Source organism: Rhea pennata, chromosome 9 (assembly GCF_028389875.1).
Source record: "Rhea pennata isolate bPtePen1 chromosome 9, bPtePen1.pri, whole genome shotgun sequence".
In the NCBI taxonomy this organism is placed as follows: domain Eukaryota; kingdom Metazoa; phylum Chordata; class Aves; order Rheiformes; family Rheidae; genus Rhea; species Rhea pennata.
This window is the reverse complement of record NC_084671.1, coordinates 6231156-6251832: the sequence shown is the minus strand read 5'-3', so window position 1 is coordinate 6251832 and position 20677 is coordinate 6231156. Positions and strand designations below refer to the sequence as shown.

At 44.6% G+C, this 20677-nt stretch overlaps 1 protein-coding gene across 4 annotated transcripts in view; it reads left to right on the top strand.

Annotated features, from left to right (window-relative positions):
* TNIK (TRAF2 and NCK interacting kinase) overlaps positions 1 to 20677 on the top strand; it is a 202271-nt gene that overhangs the window by 16209 nt on the left and 165385 nt on the right. For all 4 annotated transcript variants that reach the window (XM_062582734.1, XM_062582736.1, XM_062582735.1 and 1 more), the window contains exon 2: positions 15550 to 15615. In XM_062582734.1, coding sequence (XP_062438718.1) covers positions 15550 to 15615 — 66 coding nt within the window. The remainder of the gene's footprint in view (positions 1 to 15549; positions 15616 to 20677) is intronic.

Here is a 20677-nt window from a genome sequence, read left to right as displayed (position 1 = left end):
CATTAGTTCTTTGTCTCACCCATGTGGAAAGCTGTAAGTTACTTCATCTGATAAGACTTTTCTTATCACCTCTGACATTTACTGTGTATAATTCAAATTGTTCTAGAACTATAAAAGAAAGAATGGAGCCTGGGAATTACAATCGAGAAGCTGTTCATTCTGTGTCTTTGGTCTATACAGACTAGCTAGTTTTAAGTGGAGAGTATGAATCTTCATCATCAAGCAAGGGCTGAATCCTTATTTTTCTGGGGCTGGGAGGGGTATGATCCTATAGCATGTGTTGAAAGAAGGATGGTTTTTGAGATTTCTTTCCCTTTCCTTCCTTCCTCCCTTGCTTTGTGCAACATCATCAAAATGCTCCTTTTGGCCTTTTAAACTCATCAACTCACTTGTGAAATATTCAGAAATGCTGTGGCTGAGTTTGCATCACTGTCAGCAGGTTGCATCTTTTTAGAGCAACTTTGATCTTGCTTACTCTGGTGCTCATTAATTTACACTCCTCTCACATGAGCCTAAGCTTCAGTGGATGTGTTGCCCTCAGTCTGGCCCTTATGAACGCTCTCTGTTTCCTAATAGTAAGTACTTTAACAATGTTAAGGCTGCTTGTCTGAGTCTTGTGCTTTTGAATCGTTAACACCTCTGCAAAGAAAGTGTGAAACCCTAGCAAATCAGATGGAGGCACCTTGCAATGATTTGAATGATTACCCAAAGTGCTCGAAGGGAGGACTTGGCCTCCTGGTGGGGTTGGTGATTTCTGGCAAAGGCATTTGTGGTGGCTGAAATGTCCGGAGGGCTGGGAGCAGGCATTGCCGTGTGGCGTCTGTGCAGCCCACTCAAGGCTATGTCCTGCTCGGGCTGGGAACACGTTCACCTCCGTGGTGCAGCAGCGGCCAGGGCTCTCGAGCGACTTGGAGAAAGCATAAGGTTCACTAGACACAAGCTGGTCAGAATCGTGCTTCCCATGCCAAAACATATCTTGGTTTGTCTGCTTGCAGCCTGCTGTTTCCCTTGCTCTGACCCTCTTGTCAGAGGATGCTGGGGCAGGAGCAGCCCCGGAGCACAGGATGGTCCTTCCCTGAGCTGGAGGGAGAGCTCTGTGGCTGCTGTAAATCCCTGTGCTGATAAGATCTTGCTTTCAGCATTAGCTTTTAAATTTGTTTCTGCATATTGAGGTCAGGCACCTTGTGGTGTTTTTTTTTGTTTGTTTTGTTGTTGTTTTTCCCCCTCCTTGTGATTCCACAGGGGTCAAAAATCTACATCTTGCCATGTTTGTTAAATCTAGACCGGCAGTTTAATAGGATAGTTCAACTAACATTAGCAGATGTGGGTGTGTGTGTATATATATATATATATATATATATATATATATTTAAAGAATCTGTACAATTTTATTACCCTCACACAGGGATGTTGATGTTCAAGGGTGATCCTGCCATAAAGCAGTCCAAAAAAGAATGAAGTTGGCTTTGACTCTCCATCTTGCATAATGTCTTGTGCAGCAGTAGTGCTCCAGTGGTTTTAATCTTCAGGCTTTCTTCTAAGCCGTTGCTGGGTCCCAGTCTCCCTCTTGTCTCTTGGTTTGTTGAGCCATTTGAGCTCTGGACTGAATAATAGCAATTCATTGTGACTAAAATTTTGCTGGTATAAAAAGTAAGAGGTGAATAATAGAACAAGATACATAGAAATCAACATTTTTGTCCTTGGAGGCTGTAAATGTAATCCACTTAATATTCTGTGGAACACAAGATTAATTTTCTCTGGAATAATGTATGTGAAGCCTTTTCTTTTTAGCTCATTGGGAGAGGTATTTGGTTGGTTGCTAAAGCTGAGGGCAGGGAATTAGGAGCGGGGAAGGATGCTGACCCAACTTTCAGAGGATTCAGAAACAGCTAAATCTGGCTGAAGGAGATTAAACTTCTCTGTCTCTGGCAATGCCTTCACTGCAAAAATGTGGTTTTTTTGCGTGAGGACGGCTCTTGTGAGGTGCACTTGAAGAGGACAGTGTGCCCTCCGCTTGTGCTTCCTGCGATGGGTTTGCCTCCGCAAACCCGCAGGTCTTACAGCAATAGCTGCTGGGCGCTTGGCGTCCCACGGCAAGGCACCGCTTGGGGAGCGAGGCAGCGCCTTGCTGAGGTCTTGCACCTTAAATTTGCATCGTTCGTCGTGCTTCACCTTGTGGTGCTTTGGTGCTCGCCGTTCTCTGAGCGCAGAGCTGGTGTCTGCGGCGCTCGGAAACTGGCTCCAGCCCTGCTCCTGTTGCTTGTCCTCCTTTACAGTGTACTTTTGCTGTGATTTAAATTCACAGAACTGTTAGGCTTTGTAAAGGTTTCTTTAAAATAATAATAATAATAAAAAAAGCCCCTTTTCTCTTTCTTTCACAGGACGGAAAGAATGCAGCGACTTGCCAAGCCTAAAGACGAATAGATACTGCAGAAATAAATAAATCAAGCCCATTTATTTTAAGTTGATTAATCTGATACGTTCATAGTTTTCTAAAATAAAATCTAGCCCTGGAGGGTTTAGCAAATCAAATAACAATAACTACAATTAATTTAGAAGCAGTTACAAATGTTTCCCATTCCCTTTTCACCTCCCTACACCCACATGATTAATCTCACTGCTTACGTCTGTGGGCCAAATCCTTCTCAGGGACACACAGATGCCTTTTTGGGTTGGAGAAGGCGGACCTGCAGAGCTGGTGGGGCGCCACGCAGCCGGGACGGGCTGCTGGCGGGGCTCTGCTGGTAAAACCCGAGCTCTAGCACCGCGGGTTTTGCTAACAGAGGCCAGCTAATGTCCTGGCTCGCTCTGGGCAGTGCCACGAGCAGAGCGCTCCGAGGGCAGAGGAAGCGTCGTGGTGCCGTCGTTTGACAGGACGCCAAACTGATCCCGTGTTGCAAAAGGTGGCGGCTGGATTTATGGGTTGTCACTTGCAAAGACAAACCAGTGCATCTTCCTGTGATGCATCGGTGAGAACGGTCCCTTGATTTTGGCTTGGACGGTTGCTGTCGTAGCACAGCAACAAACTCAAATGAGCTAAACTAAATGACTGCCTCCTCCCAAAGTTCGCTAGTTTGGAGTATTGGGTTTTAAAATAAAACACAGCTCCCTGAATCTGCAAGAGTGTTCACGACATTAGCTCCCAAGAAATACGGAAGCTTTGCTGTGGGAAATGCCTTATGACCTGGCAGAAAAATTATTGCAGATTGTTTCAGCAAGTGTGGATTGTCTCAGACTTCAGTCAGTTTTTTCAGTGTGCATCAGGCAGGATCTTGCTTTTCACTGTAGGGACTGTGTTTTCCTCCCAGTTTAAGTGAAGCGCTGTCAAGATTGAACCTTCAGGCTCCTTTGTGAGTCTGGCATAATTCAAGGCAGCTTATGAAATGCAGGGAAAAAGGTGAAAAAGCCTTCCCTCCCCCTTCCCTGCACCTTGTAACTCTGGAGGAAGATGCACAAAGTAACACATAATATATTAAACTGCTCTTTAGTCAGGACACTTGTATGAAAAGAAAGTTTGTAATATATATTTTTTCAGAGCTGCTTATAGTTGTGGTTTTTACAGTTTATTGGCTGCATCTTACAGAGGACTGCAACTAGTGGCATGCTGAGTAGTTCAATGTGATTTGCTCTTCGTGTTGTCCTTTTTTGGAGCTATTGCTACTGAAAAGTTATCTGATCTTCTCCTAGTAAGCAGCCGTTACAGAGCCAAGTGTGAGGAACTGATGAAAAGTGACAGGCAGGCTGCAGTAAGCTCTTTGAAAGGCACTAAGAGTAAGACATCAGATAACTCTGTCTCTAGATGGTCTGTGAAAATTGGCCTAGTGTGACAAACTCATCTGAATCCAGTAGCAGCGTGATGTTTATTCAGACGTGTATATAGGAATACTGCCTTGTTTTCAGAAAATATTTAAAAAATAGTGGCAAACATTTTAAACTGTGATATAATGATTTCTGACGGGAAAGACTCTTTATTTCTATTTTTTTTTAGAAGGCAGCTCAGAAGATGCTTTCTGTATCATTTATTAGCAAACAAAAGAAGGGGGGGTCTAGGAAGACAAAACATAGGTCAGATTTAGAAAACTTTTGAAGTTTAAAAAGGGAAAGATCCTTATGTCTTCGACTAATAATTGTTAAGGGCTCTTTTTTTTTTTTTTTGCCTTTTTATTGCGTACTGTTGGGGAATCTGATTTATAATTAGATTTGTGCTTACAGCTTGCCCAGAGGGGCTGGAAGTGTAACAGAGGATTTTGGTGGTTTTTTGTTTGTTGCCCGAGGAACAAGCTGTAGTTGGAACTGAGACTGTTGCCCCTCTGTCCGTGGCTTTGATGTTCAGCACCGTGTACCAGCATGACACTGGGCTGTGAAGTGCTGCCTGTGCTCCTCCTGGCTGCTGCCCCTTTCGCGGGACTGCTGGCAGGCACCACGGCCTCTGTGGGGCCTTGCAGGAAGAAGAGCTCTCCAGCCACGGTGTCTTTCTGAAGATCGATGCATAACTTGAAGCGCCTGAGTCCACATGAGGACTCCAAAGTAAGCAGCTCTGCTTACTGCTCCCATTACATTCAAAAGGCATTAAGGATACTCAGCAGCTCTGTAAGACTGAGCACTCCCAAATATGATATCTTTGTCCATATATCATCTGCATCTTTGTTCTCAAATGGGTCAACAGCTGATGGTTGCAGCGGTGGCCCGGCCATCTGCTCAGATATCCCTTGATTTTGAAGCTCTCTGAGGCTCCTTGGTGCACATGCCTACACGTGCAGAGTGTATGTCAGTTATTGCATGGATGCCTGCTAGTCCACCCTGTATTCTGTAGGTTGTTTGTGGCACAACGGCACAACCACTTCATCCCTGTCAGCTTTTCCCTCATCTCCTCAGCCTACATCTAGTCCAGGAGGTTCTTCCACAAAGGGGTGCCCGTTGTAAGGCATTCCTCCAGCCAGAGCTCACATTATGGGCAAGGAGCAAGGAAAGTGCTTGGTGAGGTAAAATCCCAGATGATAAACCTCTGCAGTCTTCTGTGAAGAGCTGCAGAGGCTGAGATGTCTGGTCAGCAGTGAATTGGGAAGGTGCAAATTTGCTTCTGAGCTTTCACTCCTACAGACATCCACAGACAAAGCTACAAACGTGACCTGGTGTTTGAGGCTTCGGGAGTTTTTGCTTGCACGTGAGTGAGGGCTCTCTGCTCTCGGTGTTGAGCTTGGCAGCAGCTTTCCTTTTCAAGTGTACCTCCAGGAGTGGTATGTTAAGAGGCTGTAGTTCCTGAAACAGATGTTCTGGTGCGTAATTAATCCAGCTCCTCTGAGAAACTGTAAACCTTTGACAGCATTTACCAGTAGATAGCAGTTTCAGCTTGATGCAGACATTTGCTGGCTGAGGTGAAACTCTTTATTTCCCAGAGGGATGAGATCTAAACATTTAGGAATAATATCTTATTGGTCTGAAACTGCAGATAAGTGACTTTTGGTGGGGAAAGTGTCCAGCTGCTCCACTCTAACTGAGGCCTGCATCCTAAGAAGTGTGGTACAATACTAGTAGTGACTTTAGATCTTCTGGGACCTATAGATATGATTCATAATTGACTCTGTAGCGTTTTAGACACATTGAGCTTATCCAAGGCTTTTATATATTGTCATGTTGAAGTTGTATGTTTAAATTAGGCGTATACACCATGGTTAACTGTACAGGGGCTGCATTCATTTAATGCTGTATTGAGAACCTCAGGGTTCACTTAGCTCTGCTTCTTTTGCTGGAGCTTCTGCACTGATTGACTTCTAACTCTTCTGGATGAAGAGTCTTCTGTGAACTGGAAGAGGGACTTGTCGTGTGACTGCAAACAATTCATGGAAATCTTCCTGGGCATGTGAGGGATGTGCTGGGAGCTAATAAAATCAGAACTGTCTGAGTCAAACTTCAAATGAAGAATAAGCAGAAGCATATTGTTTCAAGGAGTGTTGAATTTCAGCACTGTGTTACCATGGTAAGATGCATGTAGGCCATCTTGATCTTTAGTAGTCTCAAGTCAAAACCCATTGTCTCTGTAGGTCAAGCTCCAGTTACACTTGCCTAAATGTGAGATCATGATTGGATGGAGTCATCTTATTGCTAGTGATATTTGGGTTAGACTTTGAAGGGATGAAGAGGAGGCTTGGGCCTTTCTTGTTGTGGTAGTGTAAGTGTGTGTATCTTGTGGATTTTTTTTTTCTTAGAGTAGCCTCCCTTCTGGGGGAGGTTAGCTTTATACATGTCAATGTAGTAGTTGTTATCCCTTACTGGTATCATTTGTCCATCTTGGGCTGGGTGATGCATTATCTCCAGTGGTACGAATACACCATCTGTGTTTGATACCGCTTTCTTTCCAGGTCTATACATTTTGCTGTATTGTTTTAGAGCTCCCACATCTTTCATTTATGGAGCATGTGTAGAGTGGCATCTTTTATTTACATAGTAGGAAGCAGAAACTGGTTTAGAAAGTTCTAATTTTATGTATGCAAGTGCTATCCTACAAGCAGGAATTCTGGGATAGCTCTATATGTTGTAGCCAGCTAAAACCTGTCTTCAGTAGGACCAAGTGGGACTGGACAGAGGGGTGTGGGGGGGTGTTGGAATTTTTTCTCTTCTTCCTTCCCCCTTCAATATGGTTGTTGCTTATGTAGCTACAAAACCACAAGACTTGTCTTAAATTAAACAGGTAATAGTTGAAGGAATAATGCAGGTTTATCCACTGAAAAATGCAATATGTGAATTAATTCTTATTTAATTCTACTGTTGTCAATTATTGGCAGTTCTTAACATTTTGGAAAGGGAAGAGATGCACATGCAGTGGCCAGAACTTATCTCCATCAGAAGCTAGAGAGAACTATCAAAGAGGCATGGTAGAGCCTGTTGTGTGATTTAGGAATAGGACATGGGCAAAGCACAAGACTAATAGTAAGAGTGGAGGAATGGTTCTTTGAGGTGCTGAAGAGGAATGGTTGAAATAGATTTGTAAACAGCTTTCTCTTAGCTGTCAAGTGGAGAAATTTTTCTCCTCTTAACTTAGCCTTGACAACAATTTTCTTATGCAGAAAGTGTAGAAGTGTTGTTTCTTCACAAACATCTTTGAGATCTGGAGCTGAGTGTTGGGGGGTGAGGGAGGATAAGCTAATTCTTCAAAATGAAAATAAACCCCTCAGTGAGTTCCTTATTACTCTTCCAGTAGAGCAGCTTGTATTGCTTGAGCAGGCAGGAGGTGCAGTGGTAGATGGCATTGATGATAACTCGTCTTGTGAGTCTCTAGTTGGGTGGGTGAAGGAGGGCAAAAGTACTGAAGCTAGGAGGAGAAAACATGAGATAAAGTAATCCCTGTGAAGGCTGCATAGCACCCAGTAGTTCAGTGTGGTTCTGCTTCATTATTTAGTTCATAAGCAAAACAAAATACCTAAAAACACCTGTATGGCCTCGTGAGGTTTTTTGCATTGCTTGTTGAGGTTTTTTGCATTGCTTGTATTAATAAACAGAGCTAGGAGTCTGCTAGCTGGGCGGTGGGAAAGCTGTTTGATGCTTGAAATCGTAACATCCACAACCTCTTTTTTGGTCATTCTCAGTAACTCAGTATTTTGTTTCCTTGTCCCCTTCCTGCTTTGCTTGCTGTTGTCTGCAGCTGTATTAGTGAACCTCTCGGGGCTTGTGCAGTCCATCTTCGTATTACTCACAGGTTCATTAACCAAAACTGTCTTGGAGTGAGGCAACTAGTTTATTACTAAAAAGTGACTGTCTGCTCTTTGAAATTGTCCATTTTTTGCCCTCAACTACATGCCATTTTGGGCAGCCTCCCCAAGATCTTCTGGACCTTGTTCTGTCAAAACCATAGCAAGTGCCTCAATCCTCCTGTATAAGTCAGTGTAAAAGTAAGGCAAAATGAGTGGATTAATGAGTTTGAGTGGATTAATGAGGGAACAGCAGTTGACTTGCTAGAGCTTGAGATTAGCTGGGCCCTGATCCTTGGGAGATGTGAGTGGCTGCACACAGAGCTTTAGATTTTGCTAAAATGAAGTACACCTTCAGAGAACATGGCTCAGTTCGGGCATTTGGCTTTGGGAAGCAAAGTCTGGGGAAGTGTTTAATATGTGAATTGAAGCCTGGTTCCCTTTTTCCTTATACTCATTCCTCATGGTGATATTTTGCATAATAAAAAATACATTAACAATTTTGTGTATTGAACTGTACTGCTAAAGGGTGCTTCTGTCTCATGCGTTCTTAGTAAAGTCCTTTCTCATACTCTAAAGTAACAGGCTGCTTCTGGTTAGAGTTTAATGGGGTAAGAAGATTTGACTTTCTTCAGGCCGTTGTGTACATCTACTACATCTTAACAAAACCTCTTGTGTTGAAAGTGCTGTTAGCTGTAGTCATGCCAAGCTCTAACACGTAGTGGAGATTATGGCTCTCCTGTGCACACAGCTGTCTGCACACTGTGACATTGCCATTAATTTACAAGAGCCAACTGCTCGGCCAGAATAACCCTTTGGTGCTTCCCAGGGCCGAAATCGCTCTTCATGACTTCAGGGGCTTGTCTGAGCAGAGCCACCTGCTCCTAGGTAGAGCTTACTGGATCTCATATTGAGGTTTGTAAATCTGCCCTGGTTCTTGAAACTGCCTGATGAGTTCAATGAGATCTCCTATTGAGGCTGTTTTATTATGGAATTGTAAGGCTCATAAAAGAGGCTCATAAAATCATGGTGTTTGGAAATGTTATTTGCACGGACTTTATTTTTGGTGGAAGTTTAAAAAAAATTATCTTAGTGCCATGCAGTTACTTCAGCCAACTAGTGCAGAGGGATGCTAGGCTGTTGCTGACCTGTAACTATGTGCTTACTTCACAGTTACGCAGTGCATTACTGTAGGGTTATAACCTTAGCTTAATAACTGCTTATCTCTGTGATTTTGGGGGCTTGGAGTTTTTATTAGCGGCTCAGAATTGGGGGAATAAGCACGCAAGGATTATAGAAAGTCTGATCTCCCATTCCTATGCATTCACAGCAGTAGGGTTGCTATTGGTGTGTGCCTCAGTTTCCCCCAAACCATCTCTCCATCATCTCGTTATATGACCCTTTCTGTTAATGCCTTTTGTGTGAACTGGAAGGGAGAAAAGTTAGGCTTTTTCAAGGAACACAAGCAAGTGGGTGTACATTATATAAATGCTGTTGTCCTTCCACTCAAGTGTGTGGACATCTGCCTGGGAAATTATAAGAGTAGCTTAGTAATCTGTTAACCTAGTAGTCAATCTTAGCCAGCGCTGGTAAACCCCTGCAGCTTTCAGCCCATAGCTGGTTTAGCCCAAGGTACACTCCTTGCTTTATAAACAGCCTCCTCAAGCTAAGTGTTGGTTCTTTTGTGCCTTGGATGTGTTGAAATATTGCGGTGTAGGCACAGACATCTTTCTGCTTTCATTCTGCTCGGGTCTGTTATACAGCACGGAGCCATTTTAACTAGGAAAGCATTCCTGCTGTGAGCCCAACTGCTGCTTGCTTCATACCGATAAGTCCTTGAAAAAGGATGTGTGTTTTGTTGCTGAAGTTTGGATACATTCTGCTTTATCATCTGTATACAGAAGTCCCTTTTCTGATAATACAGCAGTTTTAAATACACTGTTTATCTAAATGCAGTGGACTCCTTCCCATAGTATTGGTGGAAAAAATGCTCTTGCCTTGCTTTGCATCTCAAACTGTTTTTAGCCACTGACACTTCACTACCACTGATCTTAGTGGGAGCTGGATCAGGAGCGTAAGAATTTACAGTTAGGTGAACTGCAGTCTGTCCTGGCTGCAATTGCAGAAACAGGGTTAGGTCCTGATGTGGGCGAGCTTGGGTGTCAGGGCAGGGAGAGCACAGCTTGGAGGACCACCGGGGCTGCTCAGCTTCTGCCATGGATGCCACTGTATGAAATATTTCCTTTCACATGAGCAACTGAAAGATTTTCTTGTTGGATTTCTTTCATTGCTTTATGAAGAGCCTGTGGCCCAAGTTTGTGCTTGCCTCTTCTGGCACGAATCCAGAGTAACTCATCCCCTTCAATGAGGCCTTGTATGTGGTGGTGTGCGAGTGGTCATGCTGAAGCCAATGGCATCCTCATATGGAGAAAGCTGCTCCTGTAGCCCTGTGCAGCTGAGCTCTTATGTGACTTGGGGTCATTCTTCTGCTAAGACCTACACCAGTGTCAGAAAGCTTGCTTGTTTTAAAATAAAAATAAACTTCTCCCCCCCTCACCTCCCCCCACCCTGCAGCAGGGAGGATAGGGAAGACAAAGAACAGGGTGAGAACCGTCGACATGTGCAAACTGAAACAGCTGGTAGTGATGTGCAGACACCAGCCTGTGCCCCACAGCTCTGCCAGGCGCGGGGACAAGGCTGTGACTTCAGTTGTGCTGCTGGCCCACCCCTCCAGAGCACTTCGGTGTATCAGGAAAGCATCAGGAGCTGCCCGGTGGGTGCTGCCGTGGCCCGTGCAAACGGAGCCGGAGGTTTGAGAAGGGGCCAGGGAGTAGCGGCTTGAGCATGGTCCTGCTCTGAGCTCCCCCAGCCGCTGTAAAGTGTGACCCACCAGTGAGGTGCTGGAGTACCTTCTGGGTAAATTCCCACCTCTTCAGTCCCAAAGCTTTGGAAGCTTTAGAAATACTCTCAGAGCAGAGAGGATGCCGCAGCGGAGCAGTGCTGGGGGTTTTAAATGTGCTGCAGATGGGAACCCCGGTCCTGGAGCCGTGGGGGTGCACGTGGGCTTGCAGCAATGCCACCCAGATCCTCTCGGCAGTGGCCCATGGGGTGACCTTGCCGGGCAGTCTTGCCTCTGCATTTCCGTCTGTCTTGTCCTTTGTCTGTTCAGATGGTCGAGGTCTTTGGGAGGGGAGAAAGGAAGGTACTGTCTCTTACTATATGTTCGTACAATGGCTCTCAGTGGAGCCCTGGTGGTACTACAATAATACAAATCATTTTCTGTGTGAAGCTGATGTAGAGCTGAAAATTATTTTGTCTTAAAAATGCTCATTCTTCTCTCTGATTTAAGAAGTCCCCTGTTTTCCCTAAGCTAACGAGACAAATTGCTTCCCCCCCGCCTTTTTTGTGGGCTTGTTAGTTAGTTCTGATATTTTCATTTTTTTTAAAAAAAGTCATCTTTGTGAAGACGATCTGGAGTGAGTGTAAACAGGAGCTCGCAGTAATAGGGGAGTTGCAGCCTGGATAACAGCATTTCCTGGTAGCTGGCACGGCGGCGGGGTGGAACGAAGGAGCAGTCGCATGGATTTGGGGCTTCTGTGCTGCTGATCGTGCAGCTTTGGCTCTGCCGCTGCAGGCCTGAAGCTCTGTTGGCAGAGACAAGCACAGGGGAAAGGGTATTAGCAAGAGATGGGCAAATGCACGTGTGCAAGCAGTTGTCTGTAATGAGCTTGGAGGCACCCCCAGCCCAGAGTAACAAAGCCGGCCGTTGTGAGCAGCGGAGCGCGAGTGCCCGTATCTGCAGCGCAGGCTATATTTGGTCTGAGATTACTCCCTGCTTGGCCTGGATTGGTCTCCATGCAGGGCTCTGCTTTGTGAATTTCTTTTTCCTGGCTCACATAAAAGCCCCCATTCAAAATGCCTCCTTGTTTTCATTCCTTCACATCTCTTCCAGGGTACCCAAGCTGCTGTTGTCATTCTCCACTACATCCCTGAAGCATCTTTACCCCGTCAGATGAGGCTTTGCAGGGGGTAACGTGCAGGGTGGCTCTGGGAGAGGAGGGCAGCTGGGTCCCCCTAATACCAGTCACAGCCCCATATGCCTTTAACATGCAAAAGCTCATCTCCACGTGCGAGCCAATTTAGGGAGTCTGGTGGAAAGAAGTATTCCCTTCCCCTTTCCCCAATCTTCTATGTATTTTCTTGAATTCTGTTAATAAAATGCTACTCTTGTGGAGAAATTGTAGCTGTTTTCTTTCAACAAGGACCCCAGAAAAGCTTTGTTGCCATGCCCACCTGCTGCATGGGGAGAAAAGCAAGGCCGAGGAGGAGTGCAGCATTGCTCAGAAAAGAGATTCGTCCTTTTTTTACCTCTGGTGCCTATGAATAACTGGCATTCCAGTCATGTTGCTATGGTTGTACTGAAATCGTAACAGTTTGTGCCAGCAGTCAAGGCAGAAATGTCACTCAGCGAATCGTTGCAAGCTGCCTGGTTACCTTGACAATGCTGCTGGAAAAGTGCAGTGAAGAACCGGAAAGGGGGGAAACATAGCAAAGAAATTGTTTAGCAGATCAGGGCTGAAGTGGGAGCTGTGGGTGTGGATGGCAAGAGCTGTGCAGAGGGGGGCCTGGAGCTGAGGTTTGGGCTTCCTCCACCCCATGTGGCAGCAGGTCTCATGGCCACCAGCCATCTCGAAGGAGCGTGTTGGGCTCCCTGGAGCTGGATTGTTTTGAGGGCATTTACGTTAACCTCAGTCATAAGGTATGAAACAAAGTAAGATGGACTTATATGGAACTCTGATGGAGTTGCACCATGTTGGAACATCTGGGCATGTTAGGTGAATGAAATGTGACCTGAGGAAGGTGAGAGGGGGTATTCTTTGGTTTGAGGAATCATGGGAAGACATTTGAAAATACATTACTAAGAGCATCTGGCCATTTCCGATTAAAAGAAAAAAAAAAAAAGATGATTTGCTTTCTTGGATGTGTTTCTCCAAACCTTGTGATCATCTGCCCTAGGCACAGTGTTCATCTCCCTTAATCTCCTAGTGAATATTCAAAAATAGATATACTCATGGCACTTGAAAAGCCTCTTCCAGAGTTGTTTCAGCACTAAGGAGAATAACCCTTCAGGGAATAAATAAATAAATAAATAAATAAATAAATAAATAAACAAACAGCAGCTGCCATCATGTTCTTTTTTTTCTTTCCCTCTTTCTCCCCCAGTTTGTAAAAACCTGGTGCACCACTGCTTCCCTTTCCCTTTCGTTTGAGGGAAGAGCTCAACTCTGAGTGGTGAACAGCAGCTTTGGACTGCTGCTGGGCCACTGTCAGTTTGTTTTTGACATCTTGCTTGTACCACAACATTGCCTGGCTTCTGATTTAGTTTCTTCCTTTCTGCTCTGGGATGGGTCTGCACACGCAGCTGTCAGAACCGGAGGTGTCACTAGCATTTGTGCAAGTCTGTTGATACAGTAAAGCCATGGGCTAGTCGCGCTTGGGCGGGATGCTGCGTGTTAGAAACCTGTTCTGCTGCTGTTGGTGCTCAAGTGTCTGGATTAAGGTTAGTTGGAGTATATTTACATCAGTGCAGATTTGCCTTTAATGGTCTACAAGTCTTCTTCCAACACCGTGCTTCCCTGCTGTTTGCTGCAGCTGGTATCACTGGAGGTTAAATTAAGGTTCCCAGCCTTGGACCTCCTCGTTGTGCAGGGCAGTGGTGTGACTGGGGTATGTCTCCGTTGCCAGGAGCTCATGCCTTGCATACTGCCAATTGGGACAAGTGTGGGAAAGTCGGTGGTTCAGGAATGCCTCTCGCACTGGGAGTTTCCTGCAAATGGTATGTGCGAGCCCCTGGAATCTGAAGAATTCTGGCTTTGCTAATCAGGAATCTGCTTTTATGGCAAAGAAATGGGTGATGGCAGGTCATGGCACTCTAAATGTACTGGGAAGTCAAAGGGGTTGCTCTAATGCTGAAGTGGAGGTAGGCTGAGAGATGAGGAGGCAAACTGGAATAGCGTGGCCAAGCCCCAGCAGCTGCGTGGTAGCACACAGTCTGGGCTGGGTAGAAGGATGGCTCAGTCCTGTCAGGCTTGGAGTAATTTACCTGTGGCATTATTAAACTTGTAGCTTTTCAGCTCACTTTTCAGCCGCTCTTAAAAACCCAGTGTTTGAATTTCAGACCTAAAGTTGTTTCAGGCTGATCCAGGTGTTGCGATGAATGAAACCTCTGTTTCCGTAGTCTGTCACAGTGGTGGATTTGCTCTCCCATCTCCCAAGGAGCGCTTTCGGTGGCTGATCTTTCTTTCCCTTTTGCAGACTGGTTAATCTACCTGTCTGTATTGTCGCAGACCTCATGTGGCAATCCTTTGCTCACTAGGACATCAAGTCGTTTGTCAGCTAAAGTGATTCAAAATCCGCCAGAGTCTGAGGGGTACGAAGGTTTCCAGGCGTAACCCCGGAGCCAGCCTCGTCCTGCCTCCTCTGCAAGCACAGAGCCCGTCACGCAGCGCAAGAACAAATGCGGAAGCAGGGCCCACCCTGGGCTTGCGAGACTCCTCGCAAAGGAGCCCTACCATATGGTCTCCTCTGTGTTTTCTCAGGCTCCTCTGCTCACTAGCATATGTGCATCACATCTCTTGCAAGTCCCACTCAAGCAGTGGCAGCCACCCACTTGTCTGAGGCTCGGTGGCCTTTGGTGACCCATCTATCCTGTGGAGCCAGGAGAGGAGCCAAACAGGGAGAGATGAGATGGTTGAGGACATGCTTGCCACCCCAGCGAGCGGGGGCCATGGACCCCCTTGGTGCCAGCGGGTGGGCTGGTCGGCTGCCGGGGTAGTGCAGAACCCGCGGGTGCTGGGACGTGTCTGCGTTGGGCGCTCGTCGTGGCCCGATCCGGGGCAGCCCTGCGTTCACCGACTTGAGGGGGATTGCGCTAACAGAGATTGATGTGACGAGTGTGGGAAAAGGAGGAGGAGCGGGAAAGTAAAAATAAAGCTTTTGGAAGGGAAAAACCCAACAAGATGAGAAAATAGCAGCACGAGTTTATTCTTTCCCCAGCGTCCCTCATACCTCTTAGCTTATATCATCTTCTAACTACGCCAGTGAGTTCATTTCTGTTTGTGTGTATGTGCGCGCCTGTGTGTGGCTGCCAGTCTGTTATCCGTATACACTGTTCTTTCAACAGGGAAGCGCGGGAGAAGAGAAATGTGGGGCTGGGTTCCTCAGTTTGCTTTGATGTCAGCTTCCAGATAATTGTACTCTCATGCAGCATTGCTCTAGGTCAGGTTATTTTAATGACAGACCAGAGTGTTGATGACCAAGACGCACCAAACCAAAAGCGATATTCAGGCCAAGTGTCTTAATGCTGCTGACCTTCAGAATAGAGGGAAGCTGGTTTTGGTCCAAAGTGACACCCTGCCAGATAGCCTGGGCTTAAACTTTCTTGTGAATCAACTTTGCACTAAGTTTTAATAGCATATATTTGCTATTTTATTTAAAACACACACTGAATATTCAAGTTTCAAGGCAGTTGACAGTAAAATGTATTGATGCTTAGTCCTGAATACCAGTTTGATATCTCAGAGGCCCAGATGTTACAGGTGCCTCATGTTGGGCAGGGTGCTGCTGTTGGGAGCCCTCCTGCTGCCCACTGATCACGCATCATGCTGCATAGGAGCTCTTCACAGGGCTGGCGATTCACAGGACAGGCTGGACTAGCAGTTCTACTTAATGGTATTGTAATGCAACTAATCCCAGGGCTGCCTGGGAAGCTTAAGATGTTCAAAACACGTCAGTAAAACATTGATCTGTCTTTGAAGAATGTTTAAATGTTGCTTATTAATTTTTTCTTCTTTTTTTCTCCTAGGATCCTGCAGGAATCTTTGAACTGGTGGAGCTTGTTGGCAATGGCACATATGGGCAGGTTTATAAGGTAAGGGCTCTGTGTGTGTCTGAAGAGATCCTAGTTTCTTAGGCCATGTGTTAAACATGGAGCATCCCAGCACATCAGCTAGGTTATGCTCAACTGGTTTCAGGCCTGAAAAGAAACCTTGCTGAACTTCTGCTTTTTGGTCTTCTCTTGAAGTACTGTGTAGCACATGGAGCTCTTACAAATAAGCAATTCATATCAGTTCTGAAACTGTCACTAAAAAATGAATCACCTTTTTTTTCTTCCTTCAATTGCTTTTTATCGATTATGTGATGAGGAGGGAGTGAAGAGTCTGTGGTTTAATAGATGAATCTCGATCTTTTCTGAAGAGTGAGTTTACAGCTGCAATAGCCTACAGAATGAGTTTGTTACAGTCTAGTGCTCTGCTTTTACCATGAGGCTAGCATGCAGGCTGGGTGCCTCACTTTCTACTCAGCAGAAACCCGCTGCAGGAGGAAAACACAGAACTCAATAGGTTTGCTTTTACACCTCTGTTAACATCTGGAAGCAACTTTGCAAGTGGGAATACTAAGGAGACTGGGGAGAATAGAATTTTAAATCCATAAACTTCTTCTCTGAAAATGTTTAAAATGCCAATACTGTGCTAAGTTCCACTGCCTGCCCAAACACCTTAGTGTGAGACATGTCCAGAATTTGATTTGTTGGTGGTTTTTTGTGGATTTTTGGGAGGAAGGAGGGTGTTGAGGAGGAACTGAATTATTTCAAAGCTTGGATTTATTTGCACTTGGTATATGATGCAAAGATGAGTTCAGAAAGTCACTGCAATATTTCTTGGCACAGATGCATGTAGAATTTGTCTACTGTTTTGGGTCTTCTGGGCAACAGTAGTTCCTCTGGGCCATGTTCTCCAAAAGCTTTTGTATGTGTGAACCCTAGTTCTGTATCTGTGCACCTGGATTCGTGTGTGCACACAGGGCTCATATTTACCTGTTATGTGTCTATTCTCTTTTGACAATACAGAATGTATTCATGTGCTCGTCTTCCTTCTGAAGGCACCACTCTTGTCTGTCAGGCACTAAAAGATAGTAGGCTGCCCCTAATGAAGAGAAGAAGGGAAGTGTGCTTAAAAAGCTACCTGTCAGGAAGTATTTGTTCTGAATTCTGGTTTCCCCATCCTCCCACTGCTGTAGGCTAATCCCATCAATATGATAAGAATTTAAGTGAACCGAGGATGAACTGAAACTTCTGGAGTTTAAAATGTGTGAATTTTTGAACTGGAATGAGTTTTTATAAAAAACAGAAAAAATTCTTGTCAAGGTTATTGTATTCTAGGGATCTTTCCCCTCTGCTATTTGTTTTGAAGGCAGTTGTTTTCCTCCGAGAGGGTGATAAAACAATGGAAATAAAGGTGCTTTCTCAGTCACAGCGGCCAGCCACATGAGCTTGCTTCTAACCTGTTTTTGTTCTCAGCTGCTAAAATAATGGTGGAGGGTGACCTAATTTTAACTTGTGCATATTTCTAACAATCAGTGGAAACTATGTGACTGTAATGTCCTTTTGAAAGCATAGTGTTGTAGTGGAAAGCAGAAAAGGGAAATAAACTGTCTATGCTTGTGCTGTTCTTTGCACAGCTCTACTAATTGTGTTTCCTGTTGCAGTATTTGATTTTTTCGGTGCATCTATATATTGCTTAAGGAGGGGTGAGGATGAAACATCCAGAAGCACTAAAGTGTAGATTTTCCAGGAGGTAATATATTCTGAACACTTTGGTGTTCCCTTTTCTCATTCTGTACAAAAATAGTCGTCCTCTTAACTGTCTTTAACTTACTGGAGTAATCAGATTGTCCTCCAAATGATTCATATGATACCAGTGCCAGACAGGATGATGACTGGGAGGGGCAAAAAGCTGCTGTCCAAACCAAATTAGTAAGTATTGAATTATGAATTCATGCTAAGACTGAATTCTGAATTCACTTACATTGAAGTCTTGGGGTGGAACAAGTGGGTATAAACTAAAGGTAACTTAAAGCATACTTAACTGTTTATAGTGTCCCACTCTAAAAGCAAGTGCAGAAATGTCTGTGTTTTCTTGCTGCCGGATGTTACCACTGTGTTTATCTCTTGCAGCAAAACAGATCGATTTTCAAGACACTAGACCCTTTGGCTCCTTTCTTTCTTTCTTTTTTCTTTTTTTTTTTTTTTTAATACTTGAAGTTGTTAGTACATAGGAGGTAGTACCTACTGTATTTAGGTTATTGTTCCACAGCCATTTCAAACCAATCTAAATCACATCTCGGATATTGCCACCCTGCTGTGCCAGCGCTATCTGAGCTGTACACATCACTATCCTTGTTTTCTCTCTGGTTCTATTCTAGATGTGGAAAATAAAATTCATTGCTGTGTTCAGCCTGTCTCTTGCTTCCTAGACTGGACTTTCGTGTTTAAGCCTTGTGCACACCTATGTTGCCTGTTTCCTATGTGCTACGAGTGGCTGCCATCCCATAGGAAGGGATCCAAAAGCTTAGGGCTCCCAGGGAATTAGTGTCTGTGTAGTCACTTGAAAGTCTATTGCATGCCAGGCAAGGGCGTCAGAAAGGATGATAGCCTGAAGAGCCCGTGGAGACACCCGGGAACGTCTGAGTAAGATGTGCAGAATAGCTGAGACCATATGTCTTAAGAGGTGGAATAGGGAAATGAGACCTGTTCCTGCTGCTTTTGCTTTGAGTCTGTGGTGTAAATCACCCTCCTTTCCACTGCTGATCTTTCTCTCTCAAACGAGAAGACTAGCTCTCCCTTTGGCCCTTTGGAAGGTACCACATATGGGAAAAGGCAAAATTCAGACATTTGTTCCAGGAGGGGTAGAGGATCCTGTGTTTGCTGCAAATCTGCAGAAGGAGAACAATAGCCCTGCTATTTTTGCAGAAAATTTGACTTTAACAGCAAAAGCTCTAACGTTGCCACAATCATATTTGCAAGGACACTTTTAATCTCTGACACAGTCACCAGTCTGGCTGCCCAGGACCTGGAAAGAGCTGGGTCTGAGTGGCAAGGCCTGCAAGGTTTATAGTGAAAACTTTCCATTTGCATGGATAAAAAAATACATGGTTTTGAATATTGTTCTGATGACTGAACGATATAACAGCCTTGACAGGATGAGGATTCTGAGAAATGTTTCTTAGTACGACGACAATAAGAGCAATCAGAGCAGTGACATAAAGTGCTATAAAAGGAGCTCCCCCCCCATTTCATCATTCTTTGTTTCCCAGTGTGTGTCGGGGGTGATCATGATTTTGGGGGAAGGTAATGAAAACCATAGCAAAGTACTTTTCATGTCAGCAATTTTTCCATCTACCTAGTCCAAGACTGCCACACACAAAAGAGAATTTCAGAGCTATTAGTGTGTTAAATCCTTTAGTTCAATATGGACCCAATATGACATTGCTGTGAAGTACCTTTTTTTCATCTGTATTATATGAGACAGGCAACAGACTATTAATTGCTGAAGACTATTAGAAATTGCCTCTAGAAGATCCTGTATGGTGATTCCCTACAGTACTTAATCAGTGGCTGGTCTCAGTAATCACATCCGATGGACAGCTTAGGGGTCAATGTCTGTAAAATTGTTTTGAGTGTCAGGAGTCAGAAAGGTATTTAATGTACCTAGTATGGAGATGCAAGGTTCAGGCACAAGGTTGAAGTTGTGCGAAGTTGCACAACTCTAGTATGGGAGCTCTTCACACTCGGTTCTCCTTAACAGAACCGAGTTCATACTCGGGCTTTCTGGGCCAAGAGCCGTTATTTCTGCGAATGTGTTGAATTCAAACTCTTCAGGTAGAAGCACTACCAAGCTTTGTGTCCCATGACCAACTCTAGACTGTTTAGGATTGCTGGTAAGCTGTGGAGTAATCTCGGAAACCGTTGTATTAGAGGGGTGGGGTAGCCCCTGCTGCAGCACATGCTTTCTCCTGGCTAGTAGGAGAAAAGATGAGGGGGCTGAGTCTGGTGCGTGTGAACAGCTCCCTAGGGGAATGCACGGCCTCTGCTCAAGTTGGGTCTGCTACACCTTGTCTGATCTCACTGCCCACACTAGGGCAAAGCCAGCTGTCCAGGCTCATTTGATCCCACTTTCTGGGTCATGATTTGAAGATACCATTAGGCAGGTGTGTGATGCTTGTGTAGATCAAAGCCTCTTTCTCTGAAACTTGTGCTCCTGAGGAAAAGATAGCTGGTTTGGATTTATCTATGCATTTTCAAGTAAAGGCCTTTCTTTGCTTAAGAACTGCAGGTTAAAGAATTGTCTTGGTGGCTCCCTGGAGTACCTGCCCGAGAGTGAACCTCAGCCTTGCTTTGGCTCTATATCAGTGACAGCTGAATGCTAGAAACGCTCTTAACAGTAACCCATTTCTGTATCTCTCCCCTTCCCACAACTGGAGGCTCTGGCTTCATGTAGTTGCAGAGAGAATCAATGTTCCTTGTTCACTGCCTAACAGTCTCCTGTGAATAGCTTGATTTTTTTTTTTCTTTTTGATGAGAGCCCACATTGGTGATGGTATATCTCTCTAATTGATTTGGAAGTGTGTGTTTATTTTCAAATAATCCTGCATGTAATGGAACAGATTGTGAACTGATTTTGACGAAAGACTTGAGCGTTTGCTAGCTGCAGTTTAACGTTTGTTGCAATACAGGATTTTTGTGTTTTTGTGATTTTTTTTTTCCTCTAGATGTTCAAAGGAATGGCCAACTGGAATACAATGATTTGGTCTTAGGGTACTGAGCCTTTGCCTCACTGTTTTTCAGAGGGTGTTTGATGAATGAAAGCAAAACTGTGAACACAAAAATCACTAAACCACCTTTGGAGTGGGTGGAGATACTTCTTGTATATTGTGTAATACTTTTATTACCATTTATCTCTGTTTTACATTAGAGAGCAAGCAAAAAGGTCCTTAAAATACTAGGCGTACTTACGATTGTATAGATAAATCAAATCATCAAAGCTAGAACTGCTGGTGCGCAAAACACCCCAATAAATATGCTACTTGAAACTAAAACGATCTGCGATTACTCAGAAATACCTTTCCAACAGATTTTTCCAAGACTTGGGGAA